General features: G+C 35.1%; 1 protein-coding gene across 6 annotated transcripts in view; it reads right to left on the bottom strand.

The window, feature by feature from the left end:
• Positions 1–18,919, bottom strand: part of CTTNBP2 (cortactin binding protein 2) — a 111,934-nt gene that overhangs the window by 15,987 nt on the left and 77,028 nt on the right. For all 6 annotated transcript variants that reach the window (XM_049814402.1, XM_049814404.1, XM_049814407.1 and 3 more), the window contains 11 exons: positions 17,463–17,562; positions 13,960–14,110; positions 12,654–12,908; positions 9,284–9,401; positions 6,583–6,858; positions 5,634–5,729; positions 5,133–5,212; positions 3,944–4,030; positions 3,761–3,860; positions 496–648; positions 43–230 (listed from right to left, as the gene is read on the bottom strand). In XM_049814402.1, coding sequence (XP_049670359.1) covers positions 43–230; positions 496–648; positions 3,761–3,860; positions 3,944–4,030; positions 5,133–5,212; positions 5,634–5,729; positions 6,583–6,858; positions 9,284–9,401; positions 12,654–12,908; positions 13,960–14,110; positions 17,463–17,562 — 1,604 coding nt within the window. The remainder of the gene's footprint in view (positions 1–42; positions 231–495; positions 649–3,760; positions 3,861–3,943; positions 4,031–5,132; positions 5,213–5,633; positions 5,730–6,582; positions 6,859–9,283; positions 9,402–12,653; positions 12,909–13,959; positions 14,111–17,462; positions 17,563–18,919) is intronic.

Here is an 18,919-nt window from a genome sequence, read left to right as displayed (position 1 = left end):
CTGGTGATGAACAAAATTGCTAAAGCCAATTCAAGTTCTTACCTTGTTTATAACTTTTCTTCTTAAAAACCTTTGAAGCAAGCCACGCATTGGTTCCCCATCCCACCTAAGTTGAACCCAACGGAAATGCTGCTGAACCAGCAGGTCAGAGCCATGAAGATGACACTTTGCGATTGTCCCCAGTAAAAAGCAGTTCTCATGAAAGTAAAAGGTACCAGAAACTCCATTTGCTGAAAATAAACCATAAAACACTTTACTGAAATACTTAAAGCTGTGACATGATTTCATATAAAAGCAAGAAGCTGTGACATAATTAGAAAGAAAAAAATCCCACCATAAATTAGCCTTAAAACATGCTATATTTGGTTAAGAACAACTGCAATAAAATATAAAAACTGAACAAATTACATTTTTCTCCTCTTCCCTGTTTGTCATATATTATAATACAACCATACTGTAGTAAAAACATTTCTGCATCCCAAATTCTTTAAATACCTCTTTGAATAGTGCAAGGATTTTCCGAACTCCGATTCTCAAGAGGTGCCAGAAAATCGCCTAGTAACTCAGATAAAGAAGCTCTCTCCAGATTTTCTAAAATCACAATGGTTGTCTTGCTTACAGGAGGCTGTTTAACTGGGACCAGACAAGCTGAAATATAAAAATCCAACAATGCCTACTTACGAAAACTGTCTTTTATTTATGTATACAGCTTTTACTACTACTAATGCAACAAAGGAGTTATTATTATTATTATTATTTGCCTTTTAACTTGTTCACAGAAGTGGACAGACTGTATAATATGTTCAAAACTGGAAGCATAAAATCAAACAATGGAAAGAATATCATAATGTACAGTAATAAAAAAATTTGAAAGCTATTATTAAAATAAATTCCTGAAATGGCTATTATGGGATCTTCATAGATAGGAAGGATTTCAGCACACTGAAAATAAATACAACAGAAAAGATAGCAAGGACCTCTGAAAACATTTATTCCATTTGCTGTAATATATCTTAAACTTTTAACATGTACTCTTTATACCATGTAGCGATAAAAGGATTCAGAATATTCCATGTTTATAAGAAACTTAATCATTTTATGAGATTGCCTATTTATTTGCTACTATCCTCTCTTCAAAACTTCCTCCAATATCTTTAAAAATCACCCAAATAACCAGAGCTAGGTTGAGGCACAAACAGTAGCACCTGAACCTTTTTTTCACATTTCACATTTCAGATCTTTTCCTTTATTTTACCTGATTTTATTTACTGCCTAAAAAAAGATACAGCTTTTGCAAGTGTTCCTGTAACACTAAAGCCCAGGGGAATGCTTCTGTAATACAAATATTAAGCAAAACACTTGTCTTGAGTATATTGTGCCTTGCATTGTTTCAAAACTTTCTCAAGGCGGTACTAAAGATGGTCATTAAGGAAAATTATGAGTAATAGGGCAAAACTTACAGCAACTGACTAGCTGATGCTGTTTATTCGCAGTTTCCTGAATATTACTGCCCTGTTTTGCTAAGAGGATATAGCTGGCCAGCAGGGAGGACAGGTACCTCCTCTGTGTCTGATGGAACCATTTAGAGAGAAGAGGAGAGTGCTCTCCTAGGAGAGGAGATGCGGCAGAACAATGGGGCAATGAGCAGGCAGAAAAACGAGAGGCTCAACCAGCAGCACGATGATGAAATGCAAACACAGACTATGAAGAAGAGTGTGTGGCTGACGCAGAGTAAAGAATCCAAAAGAAGAAGCTTTCCTACAAGACAGTGGCTAATAAACAAACCAGACTATGAATGATTTTCTCGCCTGCAGGCCAAACACCAAAGCCTAGCTAACTTCTGACTAAATGGTCTCTTCTTCTCTCCCAGGAATGTGATAGCACACACATGAAAATGACATGTGGGAATAACCACTGGCACAAACTATCCTCCAAACTGTGACCAGGATTTCCTGGAAGAAAAAATGGCACAGACTGAAGTTACACCAGGAAGTACGCTAACAAACAGAATGTAGCACTGCACACCGTTGTACAAACCCATGATATGGCTCTGCTTTTGTTTGTGAGCACAAATGTTGTCAGAGGGGACTGCGCAGAGTTTGTTGCAACCAAGAAAGCCAATGAAAGCTTGAAGAATAGGCCCCACACCTCACACGCAGAGAGGTAGAAGACAGCATTCAGTCTCACTCACTGAATTGTAGTTTTTCTGATTAAAGAGTTAGTAATTCTAGTTTGTTTGAATAAAACATTTGCTTGTGAGATTCAGATTCCTCTTGGTGTTTCTGATCTGCCCATACTGAGAAGGAAAAACATAGTGGCTGATCCTCCTCTCAAATCTCTGGCTGTCTCAAAGTTTCATCATGGTAGCACATGAGAATGCATCCAGAGGCACTGCATTGGCACAACTGAAACTGTTAAAACTTCAAATGCCAGAAGCCCAGCCTCTTTCAATACAGAAAATGAAATGTCAAAATCACAGCTCCTGAAACACAAGGTTATTCCAAGCAGTAATGACATTTACAACATTTATTTTTAATGTGAATGACCATATTGAGTGAGAGGTAAAGTAAGATTCTAGAGCTGTAGGAGGGACCATAATAATAAAAGAGAAAAGCCCAACATTTTTGGATGAAAATGAGGTCTTGCCACCACGGTTAGATTCAAAATATATTGCTAGTTTTTGTCAATGAAAAAACCAAAACGTGTACACTCATAAAACAAAAATGGAAAAAAAAATACAGAAAAGCTGCAAAGAGGTCAAAGCAACTACATATCTGAGAACTGCTTGCAAACAGTAAAACTGTATTTAAGCCAAAATTTATTTGAACAGTACTAAAGAAAAGGAAGCACCATATCACCCTTCAGGCCGTGTATGGTTAATACTATGGTGAAATAAAAGAAATCAGAATTTGAATGCATGAGTATGGGCAAAATGCAGCACAACCTGCCTTGAAAAAGCCTTACACAGAAAACACTGCTTTTTCCTTCACTTTTAGCACTATTCTATTTCTTTTTTTTACATTCTCTGTCCCATGTGCCCCCATTCTTCTGCTTCCATACTTCATTTGCACTGTTATTCATCTTTGGCTACTTTGTCCTTTTTTCACTCTTACCGATTTTTCATTGTGAATTTACACAGGTACAGCCTACTGACCACTCCAAGAATACCTCATTATGGAGTGCCCAAGTAACAGGACTTTAACCTACACCTAGCTATTCACATCCATTAAGAGAAAACTGTTCATTTTAACAGAAATTCAACTTTGTCCTGTAGTAATGGTTCAGAATACACACACACACTAACATTTGCCTGCCTGGGTGACAAATTTTGGCTCAGAGCCACACATAAATATCTAGTAAACAGGAATATATCAAAAGCAAGTGGTCTGACTTTTTAAGAATTCTTTCACTGCTCCTTTTATTGCCAGAAAGGTAGTAATTATTAGAACAGCTACAATAAGGCAACAATAGAACTTAATTTCTGATTCAGTAGATCTGTATCACAGCAATCAACTTTTAAAGGCCCACAAACAAAGGGAAAAAGGAATGAAACAGAAAAAAAAATATTAAGAACTGTTAATTTTACTTAAAAGTCACAAACTTTTGACTCTTAACATTATTCCACAAGCACCTGGAAAACTATGGGTTCTGTTAAAACATGCCAACCACTATGCAAAATGTTTTAATGTATTTCTTTGCTTTGTACCATTAAAAATTTTCCTACAAGTTACCAGAATTAGTTCTGCTCAAATAACCTTACCACTACTGATGAACAGTTCTGCAAGCTGCTCCTTGGAGAAACCAGCATCCACTTCAACTTTAACAATTTCACATGTGGATCCTGCAGCCACTTGCTTTTGCTGTGTTGAAAATTTACAGATTTGATGAAATATTGCAAACTCTAAACTATAAACTAATTTACTTTATATGTTTATGTTAATACCTTCATGCAGGCTGCTATCTGATATGCTATATAGTCTTGCAAACTTCCTTCTGGACCATGGAAAATGACATTACGGTATTGTTCAACCTACAGATAGACAATAAATTATTCTTGAAAGTTCAGACTTGGATTTTTTTTGTCACCTAGATGAGATAATCGGCACCAAACAGACAAAATTCTTTGTTTTGCACTACTGGAGTTGATAATCCTTAATACATTAGTTTCAAAATAGGCAATATTTGCATACGATATCTTGGAAGTGTATTGATAAATTTATATCTTAATTTGTAAAACTACATGAAAAGGTATTTTGTCATTATAGTAATCATTAAACTTGAAAAATTCACATAGGAAGTAGATGAATTTAGGAGTCACAAATATGTTCTTGATTTTGAATTAAAATAGATAAACCAGAATGATGCTCCATCAGATCATCAAAGAGTAGTTTAAGTCACTGCTAACTTAAGGGCTTAGTCTAAGGACTTTATTTCCAGTTGAAATGGGATCATGTTATCAAATCAGTAGAATAAAAATTGTTTCATCTATCTTAACTGTAAAACTACTTTATCTAAAAAGTCAGTAAGGGCATACACTCATATCATTGTGCAATATTGTTGAACACAGCAGAAACCTATGGCACGTAACTGTTCTTCTAACAACATAAAATACTATCCAAGGACATAGCAGAAATTGTGCAGATTTTAAACTAATTCTGATTTGATTAGCAATGTTAAAACAAATGATCTATGAAAGTTAACTCATATTATCCAATTATCTTTACATTTTGAGATATTAAATAAATTGTGTTACAGGTGATGTGCTAATAATAAAATTCAAGCCTGAAATAATTGCTTACAAGAATGTTATTCTAATTTACTTTCCCCTCAAAAAGTGGAATAAAATAACTTTGGAAAGAAATAAGATATCACAGAGCTTTTAATATATTTTCTTAAGCCATTCAGTTAATCAGCTGTTTAAAGAAGACAATTAATGCCCTCACATGACTAAAGTTATTGGGGTAAGATTTAGGGGGAACTTTATTTTAAATAAAAGCTTTCATCCCATTTCATTTTTTAGAAGTCTTGACATTCTTTCACAGAGTAGAAGATCAATTTTTCTTAGTAAACACTATTACAGAAGTATTTTCATGTATAAATAGCATGCAGAGAGAAGCTAGCTTAGTACTTACCAGGCGGAGGTAATTCTGAAGTGTCTGAAGATGGATCATAGATGCATAAGTCACGCTATTTAGGCAGCCTTCTTGCGGTCCTTTAGGAAGAGATACACAAGTAACTTTTCTAAATCTCTCATATTTACAAGCATGTATGATGGATACATATGCTTTTCATGCAGTATTCTACAGCAATCTCCTAAAATTATAGGCTATGCAAATTAAAATAGTGAAGAAATGAAAGGCATTTATCTACCAATATAGATTCATGTGTATCCATGACATAAGTAAAACTGATACTATTATATAACTGAAAAAAGTAGCAGGGCTTTTATGTGCCAGCATATTTTCTAAATGTTCTAGACCCTTTCAAATCTAGTTAAACAATTAATTGGATATGATATTTCTGAGGATCAAATAACACTGAAGAACAAAACCAGTAGCAAATAATTCTCAAATTATGTATTTCGTATGCAGTGTCTTAACATTCAAATCTGAAAATTATTAATTGAAAATTACCAAACAAAAACACTGTGATATGCTCAGCTCTGTTGTTCTTCAAAAAGTCCCATGGTGGCTGGGAAAAAATCTGACCTGTTGACCATGAAATGTTTCCTGTTAAAAAGAAAAAATAAAAGAGATATATTCCCTGTATCTATATAAAGTGTCCTATTCTCAAGCATATTCACTTGCTTACAAAGATTGTGTGCACACACTGACAAATTTGACAAACAAACCAGTCCCATGTACCAAATCATACTATTATTTGATATATCGAGGATAGTAATGTTTTCTGCCAACTGAGACACAAGTTTGGTAGCTAGCCTGTCATCTTTACATCTTTACATGTAAAATAAAGTAAAATAAGATGACTTGCCCAGTCTAATGTGAAAAGGTTTTTTGGGGGGTGGTGGGCAGTTGGAGGGGGGAAGGGGATCTAAGATGAAGGACACGAATTTTCAGAATCCTATGCAACTGTTACTACTACCACCACATTTTGGCCAATTTCTCATCATTTTAAAGATTTTTCTGATTTACCTTGGTAACTGAAGTTACATAAAGCAGGAGTAGTTCTGTTCTACTTATGCTGATGATTTACAGTCTGGATTTACTGTACATTCTGGATGTACTGTCAAGACATATTGTGGGCTTTGCTTTGAATTGTTTTGTTTCACCTGTAATACAGATGTTTCCTCTGAAGTACTAAATTGAGTAAAGGACTAATTAACATAGGGCCTCATGGTCCCCAAGATGATACTAAAGTGCTTAATGCATTGTACCATACACATAGCTATAAGTAAAGAATGCTTTCATGCCAGCACTGTTCAAGTTCCATAGCTAGATTGGGCTTTCTTAGTTTAAGCTTTAGAAGATCCAGAAATCTAGATATTTTTATCTTACCTACAAGATTTCACAAATTCAAGAAAACCCCCAAATTTTGCTTTTCTTATTACACCGATATTGATACCTAGTTTGACAGATAATATACTGCTTGCGCTGAGGCCAATGTTGGATTCTGCAGCGCTATTAAACGACAGGTCTTCTAGGCTCCTCCATCCATCAGAAGCGATTGCTTGGAAATGGTTTGTCACTGCTTGACTCACTGCTTTTGAAAAATCATCCCATGATGTTTGTTTGCGGATATTTAAAGCACATATTGTGTTTTCTGTATCAAATTCCTCTGTACCACAATGAGCTGGTTCAATGCCACTGACTGAAATCCTTACAGGTACATTAAGAGCATCTGTTGAAAAACAGAAAACCAAGAATGAGAAAACCTGTAAAACTCAATTTAAAAGATTTTATTATTTAAAGTCCAATAACATTTAATATTGCAAAGAAAAGCTACAAATAACTCCTGCTACAGGAAAGCAATTATTAAAGAGCAGCACAGATCACCACCACAAAATCAGAGCAGTGATGAAGAACAATTATCAAGGTATCGTATCTTTTTTTACATTACAAAAAATCACTATTATTATGCTTAAATAACAGAAAGCAGAACAAAAATTACTTAATCTTTTATTTCCTCTTTACAGATTAATTTCTTATAAATTAAGACAGATGGTAGGTAGTGTCTTAACATTTCAGTTTATTATCAATGCAGAAAGGAATTTTCTGGCACTAGTGTACAAGTGGAAAACACAGTTAGCTGAGCCAAATGTCTTTAAATAAAAGACTAAGAGCTAAGACAGAAAATTCACTTGGAAGTGTATATTTGATTTGCTATGGGATAAAATGACAAAATATTTAAAAAAGAAAGTAGGAAATTTACATGCACATTCGAGAAACAAAATTAATTTAATGAAGTTATTTTAAATCTTGTTCTTTGAAAAATGGAATACAACTCAACAGAACAGCAGTCTGTATGGATCATTTAGATGACTAAAACTGAAAATAAAACTAACTTAAATGCCAAAACAATACCTTTCAGAAATTATCCCTGAAATTAAAAATAAGTGCACCACAAAAAAAGATATCAGCTTATTATGAAATCTGGCAACATGATCTTAGTCTTGCTCTTGAGTTCAGGAGCCAAATCTTCAGCTGATACAAACCAATGAAGCTTTTCTGATGTCAGAAAAGCTCTGATTTAAACCCACTAGCCTACCATAGGGAAAGATTACTTACAGGCATCCTTCAGATGTGGGATTGTGAGAAATGTATCAAAGGCTTGCCCTTCTGATGGCTGAACCTCAGGGAAATGAGCAATGACTCTAAGAAATACAGAGGGTTCTCTACATGGAAACAGGCCCCTAGGACAGAGGTACAGTGTATGCCTAAATTTCAGTGCATGTGACCTCTATGGCATAGCTGTCAATCCTGGCCCCCAGCCTTTCAGATCTGTTGGAGCACATCCTCCTGTCTTACATGCATGTAATTCCTTACAGCGGAAACCTTACTGGAATGTGAGGAAGGCAGAGGATGATACATACACAGCTTACCCAAAATGGAGTCTCGGCTTGTTGAAGCGGATACCCAGATGAGAATGGTGTTTCCAAGCTTCCACGGGTCAGAAATCACAGGGGCAAAAAAGCTAATTATGATTGCACTGATGTTAACAACAGGCTTAACAAATGAAAGAGAAGAGAAATGGAGTTTGGACTCCATCAGGTTCTGACCTGATAAAAGCAGTTGGATCCATGACAAGCCTGTCCAGAGAAATGGGATACTAGGACTGATGAAAATACAAGCATCAGTTTAACAGGCTACAGATTCAGCCATCAGAGATTGGCTTCGGTCTCATAAAGAAGTAGACCACAGAGGAGTTTCTAATAGAAAGTGAGCCATGTTCCCCTCTGCACCTACAGTAAAATGCTAAGAACCTAGATATAATAGCTGAAGAGGAAAATCAGAAGCAACACACAGAAAGCTTCCCCAGTTTGTTGATAATCAGTGAACTTCACTACCCACAGCCCTACATCCCACAACACAAAAAAAAGTGAATAAATACAAAGCATACAAATCTACAATGACAGTACTTCTGACTATACAGAAAATAGAAAACACAGAACTTGTGAGTGGATGGACTAAGTTCTAACTCAAGAAATACACAGGTTGGCCTGCTCTACTGAATTTTGATACAACTTACAGAGGAGGAAGAAGACAGGTTCCAACAGAAGAATAATCTTCTGACAGAAGTTATCGATGTTGGAAAAAAGAAGCTGTTTGATGTTGTCTCTAAGAATCTTTTTGAAGAATAAAACAAACAATCCCCTCAACAATAAACAAATGACAAATAAAACTATGCTCTAAAAAGAGATTCAGATACGACTAGATGATTGTCTTAGCCTGAGAAAATACAAAAGCTGTCCACCACTTCTTCAGCAAGAATTTGAAGAAAATAGAAGATGAGGATAATAGCTTTGAAAAAAGTAATTACTAATATTAAAATCAGAAATTTTAAGAGACTATGGATGTTTGCACATGTACAATACATACCATCTTTTCAAATGCTTTAAAAACAAGGACATAAGTCATTTAATAACCTCCAACAAAATTTTATCATATGCTTTTGCAAAATTTGGAGAATAGAAACTTGCTAGTTTAAGAAAACTTAATTTTGTGGTGCCAGAAGAGTGACAACTACCCTTTTAATATTTCTCATTTTTCTCCCAGAAGCTCTTTACTAAAAACATTTTTATATAGTGCTGATAGCATTTACTTACTTAAGTTTTCTAGAAGATGTTTGCAATCATCAGTAGCAACATCATGCAATGTTCGATTACACTTATCTTTTCTCTCAGCCTCTAGTCCACCATGGCTACAAAGGATTTCTAGACAGTTCTGCAAAGGTAATAACTGTATTATTTACTTGTCCATTTGCTGCATTAAAGAGTTCTACCAATATGCAGTTAGACTCCTAACTGAAATTCTTACACATGCATTTCCACAGATAGTCAGCTACGGAGCTTCTATATACCAGCGTCCAAATGATGTTCCTCACAGAGTTGAAAACCAGGAGTAAAAATATTTTATAGCAGACTTGAAATTCTCAAATCAAGATTTTGAAAAAGCAGAACATACGCAGCCAAGCTTCTACAGTCTGCAAGCATCAAGTGCTGATCAGTTGAATTGAGAAATTCTTAACATCTGACCACTAGTTTAGGTATTCACATAAGGAAATATAAGCCCAGCTATGCATTCTGTTTTGAACATCTTGGCCTCAACGTTCAAGCAACACTAAAAAAGCAATTCTAAAGCTTAATACAGACTAATTAATGAATCTGTTCAGATGGTAATCCATAAAACCAGTTTTCACTTTGCAGTTCACCAAGTAGGAGTTTCCATCATGCCTGACATCTGAGTGGGACACAGAAAAAGAAAAACTATCATTTTAAAATCACCTTGCAAGCCTCTTCTCTGGCAGTTAAACCTGAATTTCTGCAAGCACAGTAACAGTGCTGTGAAATAAAAATGCATTTCTTTTAAAGTCAGAGCACAAACATTTTGTGGATGACAACAACATGATGCCCTCTTAAAATTCAAAGACTTAAAAAAAGTCATATGCTTAACAAAAGAAAAAATTCATTACAATTCATTAGAAACAAGCTACTAGCAGGTAAATTTGGGTTGCTACAGTCATACTGTAACATGAAAAAAACCCCAATTATATAGATCCTCCCAAACTAAGGGGGGGGGGGGGGGGGGGGAAGCCCTCACAAAACTACATTCAAATGTTGATTGATCAGTGATCAGAAGACTGATTAAATCCCAATTTCTAATTATCATCCATTCAGCAACTGTACAGGTGGCCTTCATGAAACTTTGTCATCCTTAGACATGCCTTTCAAGGACAGATACCCATACTATAAAAAGTATCAGAAATGATACTAGTTAATACTGTATTGATAACCTCTGGGGTTAATCATAGCAGAGAAACCAAACAATTCAAACCAGAGAAACCTTGAAAACACAGAGAAGCAGCTATTAAGTATTTTGATTAAGAACAGTGGCTTGTTGCAGGTTTGTCTACTGTTACCTATTTTGTAGCTGTTCTAACAGAAAGACTTTTGTCAGCGTATCTGATACTCTGACATCTTTCATAAACATAACAGTCATTCAAGCTATATTTCCCTGTGAGATAAGTTTTATCAGATTGTGGTTCCAGCACTTGCAAGAACTTTTAAAAAAATCAATTAGCTCACTAACTTTGCCAGAAGAAAATTAACCAGAAAAAAAAAAAAAAAAAAAAGGCATATTTTATTGCCAGGTTAGTAAGTTAACTCTGTCTCTCAAATGGGTGCAATGAATGCCAAAGACAGCAGAAAGCAGAGGACTGAACCATGAGGCTGAAAGTGGGAAGTAAGGAGGGAAGAAAGAAGTGGGAGAGAACAAAGAAACGAGGCTTATTTCCTTAGTAAAATGAGAAGCTTTGTTGGCTCTGTTGCCTATGAAATGGCAGCTAAGATGCCCTAGCTTAATTCATCTGTAAAGAATGGCACCGACCAATCTCGAAAGAAAAGGGTACAAGTGCCAAGATAGGTTAAAGGCAACTAACTACCATGTAGTGTTGTGAATGACATGCAGTGCAGGTAAAGGATTAGAGAATGAAGTCGAAGTGTTAACAGTACTTGAAGATGGCTATTAAGCTTTCTTTAGCTTCTTAGTATCTGAAACATCTCTCAAGGCAATAAATGCATTTAATCAAATACAATTATATAAAGTCTCTGCAACATCAAAACCAGGAATCTGACTGCCAGCTATATATTGCCTTCATCAGCTAAGAGAATACTCTCAAACCTCAATGGAGATCTTATTAAACAGTTGACTTGCAATGTGCTCAGAAACTCAAAACCATGAGTTATTCATGAAAGGTATATGTGAAGACTTCCAGCGTCAGAGCCTTCAGAGAGAACACCTAGCCAAAGCATCTTTTAGACAGTAAATAAAATGTAGTTTCCAAGTTCCTCAGGATTATATTATTGCAGAAAGAAGCAATATATTGCACGCTATTTAGGTATTTACAGACTATAACAAATACCTTAAGCTCCATCTAAATTCAGATGAGTGGAAACTGAAATGAGTGTGTACCTGCCTAACAGACACTGGTAATGGAACACTGACCCTGTCATGCAAAATGCTGAGTAAGCAGTGTCTGGTGCCTAAAAAAACCATAATTTAATAAACTGAATCTTAAATCTGTGCTGATTTTGAATTTATCATATCATAGTAAATTTATCAGGAAAAAAAGTGAACATAATAATAGATATTGAATTAGGCATGTAATCACAAGCTGGTTTTCAAAGTCTTGGGCTATATTTTCCTAAAATTCACTCTCTTCTGTGTTTAGTATCCTCTATTTTCTCCCTGGGGAAAAGTTTCACCATAAGATCTGACTGACAGCTGTCATTAAAAAAAAGAAAAAAAAAAAGAAAAACCTTTAAACAATCACTGTTTAGTGTACACTTTTAGAAGTGTAAAGCTTCTGATGTCAAATCCTTCAAGTGATACTCAATTTCCAGAAGTCTTCATGTTTATCATCAGTAAGACCTGTCAGGTCTTCTCCATGTCATCAGTTATCCCAGCCTGCTGAAAACTTATTCATTGCCTGCTAAAAAGTCTGCCCCAAATAACAAATTAAACAATGTATTACTGCACAAATCTGATTCTCAAATTTGTTTTCCTCCCTTTCCTCCCACAGGAAAAATTGTTCATAGTTAAATCATTCCTAACTGTAACTGGAAGCTATGCCCATCCAATACCTATAAATACATGACACCCATGAATTGGCATTTAGGGTGGGATTCACCTTACCTTAACTTTGAAAATCAGAATCTCAGGTAATCATGTTTTCTCTTTTTATTGCTATTCAAAAAGAAATAGGCATTTAAATATGACAGTTCACCCCATTTGACACCTAGCTTCTGGGGTAAATTGTCACTAGAAGTATCTCTCTGTCTCTCTTTAATTGTGTCAATAAACTAGATAGCAAACTTAGATTTGACAACTAAGTTTCAGTTCTTCAAAGATAAAAAAAGAAGGATTTATCTTGCCTAAATTCTATCAGGTTACTGTAACTTGTTCACATTGACTGACCTTAAAGCCTTTTGATGCTGCTATGTGGGCAGCAGTCCAACCCTCTTTGTCAGCATGGTTGATGAGATCTGCAGAAATAACAGGCTTTACTCTACTGCTGTAGTTGTCTTCTCTCTTCTCCAAATCAAAGTAGTCTGAATTAGGCTCTTCATCAGTCATAGAGTTCCTATTGTTTGGCTCTCCATAGTACATAAGGAGCTTGAGACTGTCTACATTACCAGAATCCACTGCTGCGTGAACTGGTGACCAGCCATCCTAAAAAAACAAAAGCAAAAAGCACACTCCCACCAAACACATAGAAAAATGTTTGCAGAACTTCTGTCAGCAATGAATCTGAATGGAAGGCTCTGTTTGGAAATTAAAAAGATAAGCAAGAGTGACATAATAATCCTTTGGGAAAACAGAGTTGCTTGTACGTGTTTGGGATGGAAGAAAGAGAGGGAAGAAAATGTAGCAGAAAGAAATTTTTACAGCTTTCTCCAAGGACAGTCCAACAGACAGACACTTCAAAATTTTTAGAAGAGTCTAAGTAATACAGGGCTTACATGCTGTTAATAAACTGTTTCCTTATCATGTATCAAACTAACACGATTCTAATGATCTATAATTTTTTCATGTTGCATTAACCAATTTATCAATCAGATATTTTCATAACTTTCTCTCCTTTCAAGACAAATATATTTACTTCTCAAATCCAAAATAAATGAATAAAAAAAATAAATCAGTGTAATAGAGCAGAAGAATGTACTGGTGTGCTGTGTTTCTGGACAGCCTACATCCCACATTTATTGTCATGTTTACATCCAAGTCTTAAGAAAAATTTCAGGAAAACACCTGAAAAGGGCAATATCTAGACGTTAATTCTGAGACAGTACTCCTCCCTTTCTCCTGTAGATACAAATTTTTTTGCCATATTATCCCATCTGTGATATATGGGATTTTACAATACTGGCTGACAAATTTGTCGGGGGGCATCCCCTCAAGGACAACTATAAAGCACCCTAACATAATACGTGGAAGGAAAATCCAGTACTGAAGAAAAGTCTGCAGCAAACTGCAGGCAGAATCTGAAATATGTAAAATGATATGGAAGTCACATAATTTAGGAGATTTTAGACAACACACAGCTTAAAGAAAACCCAGAAAATATGATGAAAAGAACAAAATATTAATTTCAAATTACATTGTTTATTCCAGCTTTAAAAAAAAACTTTAAGTAAGTATATTAACATAAATATTTCCTAGCTGTTTGCAGTTATTCAGTACTATACAAGGTACTTTAACTTTAGAAACTATTTTAACTTACACTGGTTTTTACTGTTCGATCTGCTCCACCTTCCAACAATAGCTTAATACAATCGTTATTTCCATTTTTACAGGCCAGGTACAAAGGTGTCTGTCCTCTTTCAGCAGCATGGTTAATATCAGCCTGATACATAATTAATAATTCTGCACACCTACAGCAAACAATAAGATAGTAAAATTATCTTATATTTGACATCCAAAACTTCTTTATAACTTAACTTAAATATTTTTTTATAAAGTACTTATTTTATAGATACAGATGTACCTGTGATTTTATCTATCACATATACACAAGCATAAAGTATAATTTTATACACAGGTATAAAGATGGAAAATCAGGTTAGTTTAAACAAGTAAATCTTAAACTACTGTAGCTGCATTTAAAAACTGTGAATGTAAAACATTTAATTTCACAAGGCTAATAAACACTTGATGACAGCTAGTTAAGACAACCTACAGCTGAGCAAAAAAGTTACATTTCTTTTCTGACTACTGATACTTAAAATAGTTTTAAAAAGGAAAGGGAAAAAAATAGGAAGGACTAGAACTAGCTTTAGATACTAGCAAAAGGGACACTCACCTAGGGAAGTAACCTGGTGGGGACAGAAAAACATCTATGGCACTACCTAGCATTCAGATCTCTGAATAGAGGCTACTCCAGAAGGGTGGCTTGGGGTATGTTGGTAGCAGCTACTGGATTAGGGAGGCTGGAAGATTAGGTGGAGTGCTGAAGAGCAACTCACTGGGGACTGACATTCGTATCCAAGATCCTGTACTTCTTCACAACCCTGTAGCAGTAGGTCCAGTTTTCTTCCTGGTTCTCGTGCCAGGGTTGGCTCCCTTTCCCTTCCCAAACCCAGGTTTTCAACAACTCTGAAGAACTTTAGGAAAATCTTAGGGCCAGTCTACTCCCTCTGCAGTTCAAACAAGGGCTGTAGACAAAGATAATTCCCCATCTCTCTGGCTCAATTTTTATCAGTCTATAAAAATAGAAGGATATCAACAACAAAGCCTCAAAGCAATTAATGCAATGCTAAATAACTACTGGTTAGGAGACCATACTAAAACAAACAGGATGACAAAACATTTAAAACAGTGTAAGGTATATATAAGAAATTACAGATTAAAAAAATCACAAGTATTTAAAAAAATCTTCTTTTTGTTAAGCTTTTAGTCAGAAAATCAATCAACTTCAAGATAAAATGCACAATTTTAGAAAAGAATAAAACAGATAACATTAATATATATACTTAGTTGCGCTTTCTGAAAATGCTCAAATGAACAGAAAAAAATACAAAGGAAAGTAATGCCCTACCTTATCAAATGTTGAACATGTATCCTAACCATACAGTCACAAAATTCATCTTAAGACAGGGTCATAACAAGACACCTCCATAAAGCAACTCAGAAGGAGTTTTAAGTCTGCTATGTTAAAAATATCTTTTTTGTTATTTTGCATCATTTTGCAATCATTTAATGATTCTGGAAATGCTACACTGACTTTCCACCTCAAGGTCAGGTAAAGTCAGCCTGGCCTGGACCACATGGGAAACAATTTTGTAAGCTTCTCCTAAAAGCATTTTCTGAATTGGTGATATTACTGAACAACTTCAAAAAACTATCATTTTTTTTTTCTGACTGTGTAACTAGGGCTGGAATAACAGTATTGTCTCAGTTCACGAATAAGGTTAATAACACACACAGGGGACTGGCTAGCAAATCTATCACAGACAAGTACTGTGTAATTGATAATGCTGTCACTAACCCCAGATTCTTAGTGCTGTAGTAGAAGTAACATGGACTACACAACACAACACTTGAAAGGGGACAGACTATACTGTTGTCCCAAATTCTGCCTATGACAGAACTTTTCTGAGCCAGAACTTTGAAGTGATTAACGAATCAAACAGCCTGAAGCATTCATAGTCGCTCTGATATTTTTGGCTAGCCCCATTATTATTCCATGCTCACTTTTACAATTCAGTTCATGTTTCGTATCTAAAAAAAAGTGAAAGTAAGGAAAGTGTTTAAGGGTCTCATACTACATAACTAACTCTGAGGGAAAAAGAATATAAAGTCTGCAATATCATAAGACAGCAGACGATATATAGCCAAGTGTTGTGAGGGTAAGTCAGAGAAATAAAGAGCTTTCTATTTAAACAAAGTCTAAGACAATTTTAGTGTGAGAATATGAAGAGTGTATTTTTGGTTTGTCTTGTCAAGTCACATGTAATTTTTACAGATTTTATGTAAAACACTGAAACATTTAACTAGATATGTATTTCTGTGCTCAAAACACCTAGTGGGAATCTGCTACCTCTGGATTAAGACTTCCAGTAAAAGATGTCCATTAGTTGATAAGCATGAAGTCCTCTAAGAACTGGCAAGAATCTGATGATACTTATATACTCACAGAAGACCGTGAGAAGGAGAGGGATCCCACTCTTTCTCATTGTTGGGTCAGGGCCTATCGCAACACTCAAAGACTCTGACCCCTATGGGTTACTATATCAGAGTAAAAGCCTTAAAAATAGTAAAATGCAACATTAAAAGAATCAAAGACTGAAAGATAAGGAAAACCAAAGATACATAAAACAAAGGTAAAGTCTGTAATAAAGATTCCTAGTCATGCTGTGTAAGATCTTTTGCATTTGTAAAATCGTTTTATGTGGATAAGGATCCTCTGGAAGAGGTTATCTAATGGTTGCTTCCAACTTTCATGTCTATTTCCTATGATTCTGTGATACACAGTAAAGCTGCAGAGCAGAAATGCAACATTAGCCTTCAGCTCCTATGAAAAAGGGAGGAAAAGGGATAAATTACCGGTTCTCAGTATAAAAAGAAAAGAAGACAGAATTTTCCAATCATACTGTCATAAAACACCAATCTTTATGAAATTAGGACCTTCAAAAAATAAAAGGAAATTATTGTAACTACATTTTGAAGAATGTTATTAGAAATATTCTTTGACTTATGCATAATTTTCTGTTTTTCAAAGTTACTGATACAAAAAAAATTAAACCTTAAAACCCCCTGTTTTGTTTTTTTAAAGTATTTGATTCTATATCACTCAGGAGAAAACTCAGATAAGTGTTCTTTTGTCTCTGAATATGATATTCATAGTTCCCTATGCTTCAAAAAATCAGTGCAAAAATAATCTCTTTCCTCCTTCCTCTGTTAATCCTTTACTATGGCTGATAACTCAAAGAATATTAAGAAATTCAAAGGTTCGATGCCCATGTAGACCAGTATCATATTGTGGTTACAAATAATACACATTCATCAGCCTTAAGAGCTGCAACTGGAAACAAAACAAATGGCAAATATTAAAACTAGAATGGCATATGAATATGAGTTTCAGTAGATACTTTCAATAAATGATAGTTAAATGCATTTATACCTAAGAATGCAACAGTAATGTAATGAAAAAAGTATATAATATAATGTAAAGGGAATATAAAATTGAGTAATAGCCGACAGGCAAAATCTTAAGACTTCACTTACTTGACATGTCCCTGAGCAACTGCTGAACACAAGGGTGTAAAGCCGTTTTTATCAGCAGCATCAACTTCTGCTTCTGCAGTCAGCAGCAATCTCACACAATCTATAAATTGAGCAAAAACATAGACTGATGCAACAAAAACAAGTGGTTAAAACTGCCACAGGTTAAAACCTGTGCAAGGGGTAACGGCAGCCAGTCTTTTTTGATTATACATGGCACACTCTAGTGAACCAAAGTAGAAGCTCAGGAAGTAGTTTGCAGGAAGGAGGTTAGAATTGACTCCCTGGGGGCACCACCACTCTTTTGGGTAAAAAGGCTTGGTTTGGGTTCTACTGGGATGCAAACATGTGCCCATTGCTGGCAACTCCCACAGTGTTAGCTAATTTACCTCCAAAGTGGCAGAGTTCAAATCACCCAGCAGCCCCTAAAGGCAGCACAGTCCCACTGGCAGTCATGTGACACATCCCAAATATGACAGCCACAGGGGAGATGCTCACAAGCTACACGTAACTCAAGCAACACGGTGGCCATACTCGGTTTAGGACACTTTGACTTGGGGTTGCAATGACAAATAAGAAAAGCTGACAAACCACTCCCATTCATATATTGCCAAAATGACATGCTAAAAATAGTACCAGCCTGCTTCCACCATCCTACATCTAAATTAAGATCATTAATTACTATGTAACTAGACTGCTTTTCATCCACAAATTGGAATATCATTTGATGAAATTAAGTTTGAAGAAAATACTTAATCTGCTCTATATTCTCGAAATTGGTTCTAGACCAAAATAAAACAAGTCTTTTGTAGTTGAAACTACTACTCTGAAAATAAGCTCAGCTAGAACACCAGTTATAAACTCCTGACCTGATTTCTAAGCAAGCTTAATGCACTCTGTTCCAGCACTGGGTAAGATCCTGGAGCCAAACTTTGCTAGTTAAGCTTATCTCTAGATATCAGAAACATATATTTAGAATTACTTAGAAATCTGACTAATCTAACCCATTCCTGAATGTATTTATTTCTGTTACAATTCTTTCAAACATTAATACAGATGTGGAGTCGATTGAATAAATAATTTAACATTAAGAAATAAGATTTTAAAACATGGTAAATTATTATATTGTAAATTAAGATTCTTACTTTTTAAAATAAGTAATCAGATCTGAATTATTTTTTTCTTTTAAATTTGGTTGTCAGGATAAACCACCAGGACTTCATCTGTAATAATTTTTTAAGTCATAAAGAAGCTCTCAGTTAACTAACTTAACTAGTATTTCCACTTGTAAGATAATACCAATTAAAATCAAATTATATTTTCAATCACTTTGTAACAGAAAAAATATTCTGCTAACCGACTTTTTTTTTTTCCCTCTTTCCATTGTCAATCCCAGTCTTATATTAAACAATTAACTTGAAAATACAGATTCCTGCTTGACATCCTAAAATACTTGTAAA

The sequence above is a fragment of the Accipiter gentilis genome, chromosome 11 (assembly GCF_929443795.1).
Source record: "Accipiter gentilis chromosome 11, bAccGen1.1, whole genome shotgun sequence".
NCBI classification, from domain to species: Eukaryota; Metazoa; Chordata; class Aves; order Accipitriformes; family Accipitridae; genus Astur; species Astur gentilis.
Note: the sequence above shows the minus strand (reverse complement) of the source record. Positions and strands in the feature narration are given on the sequence as shown.